Below are 12,803 nucleotides of genomic sequence, written 5' to 3' on the forward strand. Positions count from 1 at the left end.
CGCCGGTCAATTTGAATAGCCAGCGCCATGGAATCATTCAGACTTGTAGGAATGGAGAAACCCACCATCACATTCTTAATGGCTTCAGAAAGGCCATTTCTGAAATTTGCGGCCAGAGCACACTCATTCCACTGAGTAAGCACGGACCATTTCCGAAATTTTTGGCAATACACTTCAGCTTCATCCTGGCCCTGAGAAATAGCCAGCAAGGCTTTTTCTGCCTGAATTTCAAGATTGGGTTCCTCGTAAAGCAATCCGAGCGCCAGAAAAAACGCATCAATATTTGCCAATGCCGGATCTCCTGGCGCTAGCGAGAAGGCCCAATCCTGAGGGTCGCCCCGTAAAAAAGAAATAACAATTTTAACTTGCTGAGCTGAGTCTCCAGATGAACGGGGTCTCAGAGATAGAAACAATTTACAATTATTCCTGAAATTCCTAAACTTAAATCGGTCTCCAGAGAACAGTTCAGGAATAGGTATTTTAGGTTCAGACATAGGACTACTGGTAACAAAATCTTGTATGCCCTGCACACGAGCAGCAAGCTGGTCCACACTTGTAATCAAGGTCTGGACATTCATGTCTGCAGCAAGCTCAAGCCACTCAGAGGTAAAGGGGAGGAAGGAAGAAAGAGAGGAAAAAAAAACCAAAAAAAACTCAGAATTTCCTTTCTTATAATCCCACTTCTGCAATGCATTAAACATTCAACTTTGGCCTGGCATACTGTTATGACCCCAATGGCAGAGGGTCTCAGAAATAAATACTAAGTCTGCAAACACAAAAAACCAGCTCATAGGGCAGTGGTAACTGGGCTGACCGTATATCTAATCCTAGCACCACAAATAGCAGCAGCCGGGGAACGTGCCTACGTTGGTTCTAGACGTCTCGCGCCAGCCGGAGAACTAACTAACCCTAGAAGGGAAAAGATAGACCTTTCTTGCCTCCAGAGAAAAGACCCCAAAAGTTGGATACAAGCCCCCAACAAATAATAACGGTGAGGTAAGAAGAAAAGACAAACGTAAGAATGAACTAGGTATTTAGCAAAGAGAGGCCCACTGACTAATAGCAGAATATAGTAAGATGACTTATACGGTCAGCAAAAACCCTATCAAAATTTCCACGCTGGATATTCAAGAACCCCCGAACCGTCTAACGGCCCGGGGGGAGAATACCAGCCCCCTAGAGCTTCCAGCAAAATCAGGAATCACATTTAGTACAAGCTGGACAAAAAATAAGAGCAATACAAATAACCAAAAAACAAGGAAGCAGGACTTAGCTTAATTTTGCACGAACCAGGACCAGCAGACAGGAGCAAACAGAAAGGACTGATTACAACGATGCCAGGCACCAGACTAAGAATTCAGGAAGTTCATATAGCAACACCCCTGGACTAACGACCCAGGTGGGTGCCAAACTGAGGAAAGACAAGCCCAGAGTCATATCACTAGTGACCACAAGAGGGAGCCAAAAAAGTCTAATTCACAACAATAGAGGTGTTATCAGTCATTGTACAGGAGGAGGAGGTGAGCTGTGACATCACCTAGTGTGAATGGTGGATCCTATGTCATCTACTGTATATAGAGGTGTTCTCAGTCATTGATGAGGAGGAGGTGAGCTGTGACATCACCTATTGTGAATGATGGATCCTGTGTTATCTACTGTATATAGAGGTGTTCTCAGTCTTTGTACAGGAGGAGGAGGTGAGCTGTGACATCACCTATTGTGAATGGTGGATCCTGTGTCATCTACTGTATAGAGAGGTGTTATCAGTCATTGAGGAGGATGAGGTGAGCTGTGACATCACCTATTGTGAATGATGGATCCTGTGTTATCTACTGTATATAGAGGTGTTATCAGTCATTGAGGAGGAGGTGAGCTGTGATATCACCTATTGTGAATGATGGATCCTGTGTTATCTACTGTATATAGAGGTGTTATCAGTCATTGAGGAGGAGGTGACCTGTGATATCACCTATTGTGAATGGTGGATCCTGTGTCATCTACTGTATATAGAGGTGTTCTCAGTCTTTGTACAGGAGGAGGAGGAGGTGAGCTGTGACATCACCTATTGGGAATGATGGATCCTGTGTTATTTACTGTATATAGAGGTGTTATCAGTCCTTGTACAGGAGGAGGAGGTGAGCTGTGACATCACCTATTGTGAATGGTGGATCCTGTTATCTACTGTATATAGAGGTGTTATCAGTCCTTGTACTGGAGGAGGAGGTGAGCTTTGACATCACCTATTGTGAATGGTGGATCCTGTGTTATCTACTGTATATAGGGGTGTTATCAGTCATTGTACAGGAGGAGGAGGTGAACTGTGTCATCTATTGTGAATGGTGGATCCTGTGTTACAGTTGTGGCCAAAAGTATTGACACTCCTGCAATTCTGTCAGATAATACTCAGTTTCTTCCTGAAAATGATTGCAATCACACATTTTTTGGTATTATTATCTTCATTTAATTTGTCTTCAATTAAAAAACACAAAAGAGAATGAAGCAAAAAGCAAAACATTGATCATTTCACACAAAACCCCAAAAATGGGCCAGACAAAAGTATTGGTACCCTCAGCCTAATACTTGGTTGCACAACCTTTAGCCAAAATAACTGTGACCAACCGCTTCCGGTAACCATCAGTGAGTTTCTTACAATGCTCTGCTGGAATTTTAGACCATTCTTCTTTGGCAAACTGCTCCAGGTCCCTGATATTTGAAGGGTGCCTTCTCCAAACTGCCATTTTTAGATCTCTCCACAGGTGTTCTATGGGATTCAGGTCTGGACTCATTGCTGGCCACCTTAGAAGTCTCCAGTGCTTTCTCTCAAACCATTTTCTAGTGCTTTTTGAAGTGTGTTTTGGGTCATTGTCCTGCTGGAAGACCCATAACCTCTGAGGGAGACCCAGCTTTCTCACACTGGGCCTTACATTATGCTGCAAAATTTGTTGGTAGTCTTCAGACTTCATAATGCCATGCACACGGTCAAGCAGTCCAGTGCCAGAGGCAGCAAAGCAACCCCAAAACATCAGGGAACCTCCGCCATGTTTGACTGTAGGGACCGTGTTCTTTTCTTTGAATACCTCTTTTTTTCTCCTGTAAACTCTATGTTGATGCCTTTGCCCAAAAAGCTCTACTTTTGCCTCATCTGACCAGAGAACATTCTTCCAAAACTTTTAAGCTTTTTCAGGTAAGTTTTGGCAAACTCCAGCCTGGCTTTTTTATGTCTCGGGGTAAGAAGTGGGGTCTTCCTGGGTCTCCTACCATACAGTCCCTTTTCATTCAGACGCCGTCGGATAGTAGGGGTTGACATTGTTGTACCCTCGGACTGCAGGGCAGCTTGAACTTGTTTGGATGTTAGTCGAGGTTCTTTATCCAACATCCGCACAATCTTGCGTTTTAATCTCTTGTCAATTTTTCTTTTCCGTCCACATCTAGGGAGGTTAGCCACAGTGCCATGGGCTTTAAACTTCTTGATGATACTGCGCACGGTAGACACAGGAACATTCAGGTCTTTGGAGATGGACTTGTAGCCTTGAGAATGCTCATGCTTCCTCACAATTTGGTTTCTCAAGTCCTCAGACAGTTCTTTGGTCTTCTTTCTTTTCTCCATGCTTAATGTGGTACACACAAGGACACAGGACAGAGGTTGAGTCAACTTTAATCCATGTCAACTGGCTGCAAGTGTGATTTAGTTATTGCCAACACCTGTTAGGTGCCACAGGTAAGTTACAGGTGCTGTTAATTACAGAAATTAGAGAAGCATCACATGATTTTTTCGAACAGTGCCAATACTTTTGTCCACCCCCTTTTTTATGTTTGGTGTGGAATTATATCCAATTTGGCTTTAGGATAATTCTTTTTGTGTTTTTTCATTTAAGACAAATTAAGTGAAGATAATAATAACAAAGAATTTATGTTTGCAATCATTTTCAGGAAGAAACTGAGTATTATCTGACAGAATTGCAGGGATGTCAATACTTTTGGCCACAACTGTATCTACTTTATATAGCGGTGTTATCAGTCATTGTACAGGAGGAGGAGGTGAGCTGTGACATCACCTATTGTGAATAATAGATCCTGTTATCTACTGTATATAGAGGTGTTATCAGTCATTGTACAGGAGGAGAAGGTGAGCTGTGACATCTATTGTGAATGGTGGATCCTGTGTTATCTACTGTATATAGGGGTGTTATCAGTCATTGTACAGGAGGAGGTGAGCTGTGACATCACCTATTGTGATTGGAGGATCCTATGTTATCTACTGTATATAGAGGTGTTCTCAGTCTTTGTATAGGAGGAGGAGGAGGTGAGCTGTGACATCACCTATTGTGAATGATGGATCCTGTGTTATCTACTGTATATAGAGGTGTTATCAGTCCTTGTACAGGAGGAGGAGGTGAGTTGTGACATCACCTATTGTGAATGATGGATCCTGTGTTATCTACTGTATATAGAGGTGTTATCAGTCATTGTACAGGACGAGGAGGTGAGCTGTGACATCTGTGGAGAAACGGGGTCAGTGGGTGCTCTCGTCAGCTAGCCCGGCTGTCTTTAGCAAGACTGCATGGACCACGGCTCATACCGCTGAACGCCCGCTCTATCTCCTCGTGGGCAATACACTACACAGACAACACAGGGTTAAGGTAAAACAGTGTGGCAATACTTTATTGAACCACAACACACAATAGCAAACAGAACAATCCCACCATGGCTGCAATTGTTTGGTTACATGGCCGCATATAAAAGATCACTGCGTCTCCATGTATTTCCAGTATGACATGATGTCAGAGCTCCCAGGGTCACATGGGCGCATATAAAAGATCACTGCGTCTCCATGTATTTCCAGTATGACATGATGTCAGAGCTCCCAGGGTCGCTACTCCATCTGTGGATGAACACACAGAGAAGGGGTAACGACAAGCATAGGGAGATGACCAAGAACTGTCCATGGAGTCCATACAAGGTCCAAAGCCAGTTGACACGAGAGTCACCACCTGGCTTATCTGACCATCTCCATGGAACCAGGCGACCAGCGGGTCCCAACCCTGGCTTTCTCCAAACATATCCATGGTTCAGAGATGGTCACTGGATCAGATCTGTGTCCTTCCAACCGGAGCCGAAAACCCCTAGGTTGTATCCTATAGAATCCTATATCAGTATCTCTCATGATGGTGCCATGATGAATTGGCTGCAGTCCTTTCTCTTGTCTGTTGGGTGGTTTGCAGAATGTCTGGGTGGTTTGCAGAATGTCTGGCTGATAGCTCTGTGTTACTTCAGACACCCAGGATGTGATCTCTTGAGTCTTTTTATACCCAAGGAATGTAAGCTATTTTTAGAATTACCCAGGATCTTTCAGTCCAACATCAAGATAAGGTAAACAATGGTGTGCATATAAGCACACATCAATAAACAAAGCTTAACACACTCAATGTACAGTCACTATTACAGACTTAAGGTACCGTCACACTGAGCAACTTTACAACGAGAACGACAACGATCCGTGACGTTGCAGCGTCCTGGTTAGCGATCTCGTTGTGTTTGACACACAGCGGCGATCTGGATCCCGCTGTGATATCGCTGGTCGGGGCTAGAAGTCCAGAACTTTATTTGGTCGTCAGGTCGGCGTGTATCGTCGTGTTTGACAGCAAAAGCAACAATGCTAGCAATGTTTTACATGGAGCTAACGACCTGTGAGAACGAAAAGTGAGTCACCGTTACGTCACAGGATCGCTCCTGCATCGTTCTGGAGCTGCTGTGTTTAACGTCTCTACAGCGACCTAAACAGCGACGCTGCAGCGATCGGCTCGTTGTCTATATCGCTGCAGCATCGCTAAGTGTGACGGTACCTTTACACAGTATGTTAGATAGTATATCAGTTGGCAAGTCTGTCTTCTTGACCCACCAGACATAAACACTTAAATTCACAAGCCAATATACAGATAAAAAGCCAGTTCTTTTGGTTTTTGCAAAAACATAGTTGTCTGGGAAGTTAAGATACAATCTGGTTTCTTCACAACATCTATTGTGAATGGTGGATCCTGTGTTATCTACTGTATATAGGGGTGTTATCAGTCATTGTACAGGAGGAGGAGGTGAGCTGTGACATCACTTATTGTGATTAGAGGATCCTGTGTTATCTACTGTATATAGAGGTGTTACCAGTCATTGCACAGGAGGAGGAGGTGAGCTGTGACATCACCTATTGTAAATGGTGGATCCTGTGTTATCTACTGTATATAGAGGTGTTATCAGCTGGACATCACCTATTATTATTAGTGGACATTGTTATCAGCTGTGTGTAGAGGTGTTACCGGTCATCCTAATTCTGCCTCTGATTATAAGAAAACAGATTCCCCTATTCCTCCATATAGAGGAACGCTTGGCTCGACTGAGTGTTCTCTTGTTCTGTAGAAGAGAGACGCTACCATAATTATCTTCCAACCGAACAAAAGGATCGGGCTATTGAACTCCATAACATGACATAATCTGCCCGGGGACAGCTGGAAGGCCCCCATGCATAAGTTTGACCAACTTATCTAATGTATATGGGGCCTTTAGACATAGCGATATGTAAGGCATAGTGATGAGCGAGTATACTCGTTACTCGAGATTTCCCGAGCACGCTCGGGTGTCCTCCGAGTATTTTTTAGTGCTCAGAGATTTAGTTTTCATTGCCGCAGGTGAATGATTTACATGTGTTAGCCAGCTTGATTACATGTGGGGATTCCCTAGCAACCAGGCAACCCCCATATGTACTTATGTTGGCTAGTAGCTGTAAATTATGCAGCATGCTAGGGAAATCTCAAGCAACGAGTATACTCGCTCATCACTAGTAAGGTATAACATGGTATGGCAGACATCTTTCAGGGCATCTCAATAATCTCATAGAAGAAGAACATAACGTTTCTCTCCTTTACGACTACATATCCATTTTGGATCAGATAGACTCTAAGTTTAGTGCCCCATCAAAAGCGAGTACAGCATGATCGTGTCAGGATCATGTCAAGTTGGATTTCAAGCATACCTGCTCTTCTAAACGCCCTACACCCTTATTACTTGCTGAAATTCCTATCTGATATCCAAGTCAGAGCTGCTCACAGCTGCTGTGTCATGGACGGCTGAGTATTATTAATATGAGTTTATATTTATAAATCGGGCGCTGTGTGTGCCGCCGGGGTGCCGGAGGGGTCAGCAGCACAGCTGGGGAGGGAATGGGCTGTGGAAGTACTCGAAGACGTTGGAAATGTTATCCGCATGGTTGTCATGGGGGAAAGAAAAGGTGAAGGGGTCGGACGGTGGAATTAGAAGAGTAGGACACCGTAGGTAGGAGCCAATCTGCACCGCTGAATCCTCTGGGACTGCGGGAGGTGAAAGTATTATGCGGAGGAAAGCTTAGATTTGATCTTTCTGACAGTCCTTTTCATTTATCGATTTTTTTTCCCCATCTCCTGTTCAGTGAGCTGCGAAGTGTAAGAATCCTGAGGATGAATCATTATCATCGCGTACAAATGTGAAACTATATATGTGGAAAAATAGAAGGTGACGGTAGACGGGAAGCACTTGGCCTGGCTGCTTTGCACACTGTTCTATCATTGTGCCTAAGTTTTAATATGGTCTATGGGGGAAATAATGATGGCTCACTGTATTACTTAATCAGAAATGCAGCGTTGTAGCTTCAGTGTAGGTAATAAACCCATAAAGACCATATTACATTGTATTTATAGTGCTTATCTTATAATTTCTAAAAATTGGCATGTGCGTATGTACTCGCCCCTTTTGTTATGAAGCCCCTAAACTGGTGCAAGGAATTCCATTCATGAGTCACAGGCTTAAGGTACCGTCACATTTAGCGACGCTGCAGCGATCTAGACAACGATGCCGATCGCTGCAGCGTCGCTGTGTGGTCGCTGGAGAGCTGTCACACAGACAGCTCTCCAGCGACCAACAATGCCGAAGTCCCCGGGTAACCAGGGTAAACATCGGGTTACTAAGCGCAGGGCCGCGCTTAGTAACCCGATGTTTACCCTGGTTACCAGTGTAAATGTAAAAAAAAAAAAACAGTACATACTTACATTCCGGTGTCTGTCGCGTCCGCTTCCCTGCACTGTGTAAGCGCCGGCCTTAAAGCAGAGCGGTGACGTCACCGCTGTGCTTTGCTTTACGGCCGGCACTGACACATTCAGTGCAGGAAGCTCTGAGCAGCAGCGCGGACGCCGGGGGACGTGACAGACATCAGAAGGTGAGTATGTACTGTTTTTTTTTTTACTTTTACAATGGTAACCAGGGTAAATATCGGGTTACTAAGCGCGGCCCTGCGCTTAGTAACCCGATGTTTACCCTGGTTACCAGTGAAGATATCGCTGGATCGGTGTCACACACACCGATCCAGCGATGACAGCGGGTGATCCAGCGACGAAATAAAGTTCTGGACTTCTAGCTCCGACCAACGATATCACAGCAGGATCCTGATCGCTGCTGCGTGTCAAACACAACGATATCGCTATCCAGGATGCTGCAACGTCACGGATCGCTATCGTTATCGTTGTTAAGTTGTTCAGTGTGAAGGTACCTTTAGTGACAGGACGTCCCCCTATGTGCAATCTAAGGGTCGCATGTTTGTCAGTATATACACATTCTTACTGAAAGGTCACAGAGGCTGCATCATCTTTATCAAGAGGCACCACTAACCAAACAACACCAGGAAGACCAAGAAGATCTCCAAACACCATGAAGACCAAGGAGATCTCCAAACAACAGCATGAAGACCAAGTAGATTTCCAAATAACACCATGAAGACCAAGGAGATCTCCAAATAAATCAGGCACAAAGTTGTTGAGAAGTACACGTCAGGGTTGAGTTATAAAAAAATATCACAATCTCCGATGATCCACCAGATCACCATCAAATGGGAAGAACATGATACCACAACAAACCTGCCAAGTGAGGACTGGCAACAAAACTCTCAGCCTGGACAAGGAGGGCATTAATCAGAGAGGCAGCACGGACACCAAAAGGTAACCCTGAAGGAGCTGCAGAGTTCCCAAGCAGAGACTGGAGTATCTGTCCATACAACCACAATAAGCTGTACACTCTGTAGAGTGTTCTCACATTGGAAACGAAAAACGCTAATGTGACCCCGGCATTAGTCTGACTTACAGCTTGTGTTCTCATCAACAGCTGCATTCATAATTGTGTTTGACTCAGAGCTGTAATCTCCCAACATTCCTTGTTTCTTAACCTGCACTCGTGTTTTACAAATGAATTTTACAAATGAAGAAGTGCAGTTTTTACACCAGGCACTATACACTGATCTGCTGTAGGAAGAACTAGGGTGTGAACTAGCAGCAAGAGCAATGGAGCCCATTTTGTACCCATTCTACGTTTTTGTACAATATGATCACTAGAGTTGGCATAAATCCATTCGCAGGACCTGATGCAATGGCCACATTAGTAATCTGTAGTCACTGGACAGACACCCTTAGAACTGCCTTTTATCTCCAAGCATTCGCGGCTCTTCTTTTGATTACCCGGCTTGACGTGATGTCACATGTGTGTCACACAAGGAGGTGGCTAATGAAGAAAGGAAGCGCGGATGCGGTCAGGTCGGAAGCGGTTCTAAGAACTCCCGGCCACAAATTACGGATGCAGCCAAGGATCCTGCAATCTATTCGCACCAACTCTAGCGCTCATCTTAACACAACAAAGGCAGCCCTCTCATCAGTCTTAACCTTGTTCAGTGAAGTCACTACATTTCTATAAAACCATATTGCCTGTAAAACTGGTGAACTTGCCTTTCTCACAATGGCCTCCTGAGAATCCTCTCTGGCAGATACACTCGAAGCTCTCTTTCTGTGGTGAGCAGAGTCCACCATTTTGGCAAGGATTTGGTTTGTGGGTACATGGATGCCCATTATATGGAGAGATTTCAATGGCATTTTGAATGTTTTCTTCTCTCAGTACAGGAAGACCCTTAATGGAAATCTGCAAAAAGCAAATATGGTTGGAACAGACATAATTTGCTTGATTTATTATTTCCTTTGCTTTCTTGTTCTACAGAACCCATAATACTTCCAAAATCTGACACTGAACACTTCAATCACAGATGAAAAATGGACATAAATTAAATGTTATAAAAAGCGATTTAGCAAGGTTTTGGAGTATGCGTACACAAGGAGAACATACAAATTCCATGCAGAATTAATTGGGTCTGATTCAAACTAGAGAATAAGTGTCCATGAAGACTGGCCTCCAGCATCAATGAGAAAATGTAAAAATATAACTTACTGTACAGTTAAAAACATGGTGAGATAAAGCTAAAAAAAGACTAAGGATCCATGACCTTACGCGTTTCAGGTTAGCAGGCCTTATTCATAGCTGTTGGTAAACTCGAAACGCGAAGCTCATAGATCCTTAATCTTTTGCTTTTTCTCACCATGTTTTTAATTGCACAGTTAAAGTTATGTTAACATTTTCTCATTGTGCTGGAGCCCAATGCTCACGAGCCCTTCTTAAATTACTGACCTGGATACCAGCCTGGTGTGTTCCTACAGTCCCTGCACCATAAAGTAACCAAACAAGGTCTACCAGGGTAGAGTACCTCCTGATGAAACCGCAGGTGGCAGTGAAACGTGCGTCGAGGTGTGCAGCAATTGGTCTTTTATGTCCATTTTAGTCACAGGTAACAATTCATTATAGGTTCCATAGTTTGCATATGCTACAACTATATAGCAACACACATATATCTATGTGGTCCTTTTGTGACATGTGTTTTTATGTAGATGTAGACTATTATAGCAACTATATTTATCTTGTATTGACCAGTTCATATGGGTCGGTAATATGTGTCTGTTATTACTGCCTTAGGATATATGTTATACATTTTTGGCATTACAGTACTTATATATCTTTTATACCTTGTACCCATATGATATATTGGGACTATTGCTTCATTGTTTCTGTATTGATGTCCATACTATGTTGTGATTTTATGATGACAGTTTTTACTGGTATCTTACCTGTATTCTATATATCTTAATAAAATTGATTTGATATTTTTTATATATCTGGATCATAGTATTACTTCACTCTCCGCCTCCCACACATACACTCACCGGCCACTTTATTAGGTACACCATGCTAGTAACGGGTTGGACCCCCTTTTGCCTTCAGAACTGCCTCAATTCTTCGTGGCATAGATTCAACAAGGTGCTGGAAGCATTCCTCAGAGATTTTGGTCCATATTGACATGATGGCATCACACAGTTGCCGCAGATTTGTCGGCTGCACATCCCAAAGATGCTCCATACAAGGCAGGATGGATCCATGCTTTCATGTTGTTTACGCCAAATTCTGACCCTACCATCCGAATGTCGCAGCAGAAATCGAGACTCATCAGACCAAGCAACGTTTTTCCAATCTTCTACTGTCCAATTTCGATGAGCTTGTACAAATTGTAGCCTCAGTTTCCTGTTCTTAGCTGAAAGGAGTGGTACCCGGTGTGGTCTTCTGCTGCTGTAGCCCATCTGCCTCAAAGTTCGACGCACTGTGCGTTCAGAGATGCTCTTAGGCCTACCTTGGTTGTAACGGGTGGCGATTTGAGTCACTGTTGCCTTTCTATCAGCTCGAACCAGTCTGCCCATTCTCCTCTGACCTCTGGCATCAACAAGGCATTTCCGCCCACAGAACTGCCGCTCACTGGATTTTTTTTCTTTTTCGGACCATTCTCTGTAAACCCTAGAGATGGTTGTGCGTGAAAATCCCAGTAGATCAGCAGTTTCTGAAATACTCAGACCAGCCCTTCTGGCACCAACAACCATGCCACGTTCAAAGGCACTCAAATCACCTTTCTTCCCCATACTGATGCTCGGTTTGAACTGCAGGAGATTGTCTTGACCATGTCTACATGCCTAAATGCACTGAGTTGCCGCCATGTGATTGGCTGATTAGAAATTAAGTGTTAACAAGAAGTTGGACAGGTGTACCTAATAAAGTGGCCAGTGAGTGTACACACTCAGCCTGGGCGAGCATGCATGTCTTCTGAGTAGGTAGTCGATTCCAGATTCGAGCAGCAGCTTCTTTCCCCAATGAACAGAGGGATTACAACTGCCCGATCTTTATCCCCCCAACATTTGCCATCAAAGGAGTAGACTATGAAATGGTTGGCCAGTTACACTGGTTCAGTCAACAAATATCTAACGTACAAGTCCAGCTTAAGTGGCGAGGTGTTGCAAGTCGGAAGTGGTGGTCACTCAACCACTGACACAATGGCGTCATCGGTACAACTTCTTACCTTCTGGATGGCTCCTTCAAAGCTGGTTGATATGGCTGCAGCTCGAGCCAATTTGCTAAAGTCCGGTGATCCCCCTACGTAAAGGGACTCCTTTAGGTTTAGAGCAGTGTGCGGAGCCTAGAAGAAAGATTAAAAGGAGGCATCACAATGTGGGCACCGACTGTCTTTATTATTAATGATGACTAATGGGATGCTCTCAACCTTTGCAAATGCTTTCCTATCCGATACCGCCATGGAAGGAAGCCAGATCTGGGATTCCAATAAAATGTCCCCTAACTCTTTATACTGCCTATTTTTGCTATAGTCCTCCTTATATTCTCCTGGGTGGTAATCTGCTTCTGAACATCAGCCATTAGTATGCTAGAGGGCACTCTGATCTTGCCGTATCACAGGAAATAATGGAAAGCGAGTTCAATGTATTTATAATGTATACCTGCTGAGCCTTACGATGCTATGACAGAGTTATATGCAATTTTACCCTGAGGACACCATCCCCAAAAAAATCCCGGCAGCAATC

At 43.9% G+C, this 12,803-nt stretch overlaps 1 protein-coding gene across 16 annotated transcripts in view; it reads right to left on the bottom strand.

Annotated features, from left to right (window-relative positions):
- AGRN (agrin) overlaps positions 1 to 12,803 on the bottom strand; it is a 487,688-nt gene that overhangs the window by 27,082 nt on the left and 447,803 nt on the right. For all 16 annotated transcript variants that reach the window (XR_013213195.1, XR_013213196.1, XM_077250009.1 and 13 more), the window contains 2 exons: positions 12,287 to 12,403; positions 9,789 to 9,978 (listed from right to left, as the gene is read on the bottom strand). Coding sequence is in view for 14 of the 16 variants with exons in the window: in XM_077250009.1 (XP_077106124.1) it covers positions 9,789 to 9,978; positions 12,287 to 12,403 (307 nt within the window). In the remaining 2 variants the exon portion in view is untranslated. The remainder of the gene's footprint in view (positions 1 to 9,788; positions 9,979 to 12,286; positions 12,404 to 12,803) is intronic.

Source organism: Ranitomeya variabilis, chromosome 4, assembly GCF_051348905.1.
Source record: "Ranitomeya variabilis isolate aRanVar5 chromosome 4, aRanVar5.hap1, whole genome shotgun sequence".
Taxonomy (NCBI): Eukaryota; Metazoa; Chordata; class Amphibia; order Anura; family Dendrobatidae; genus Ranitomeya; species Ranitomeya variabilis.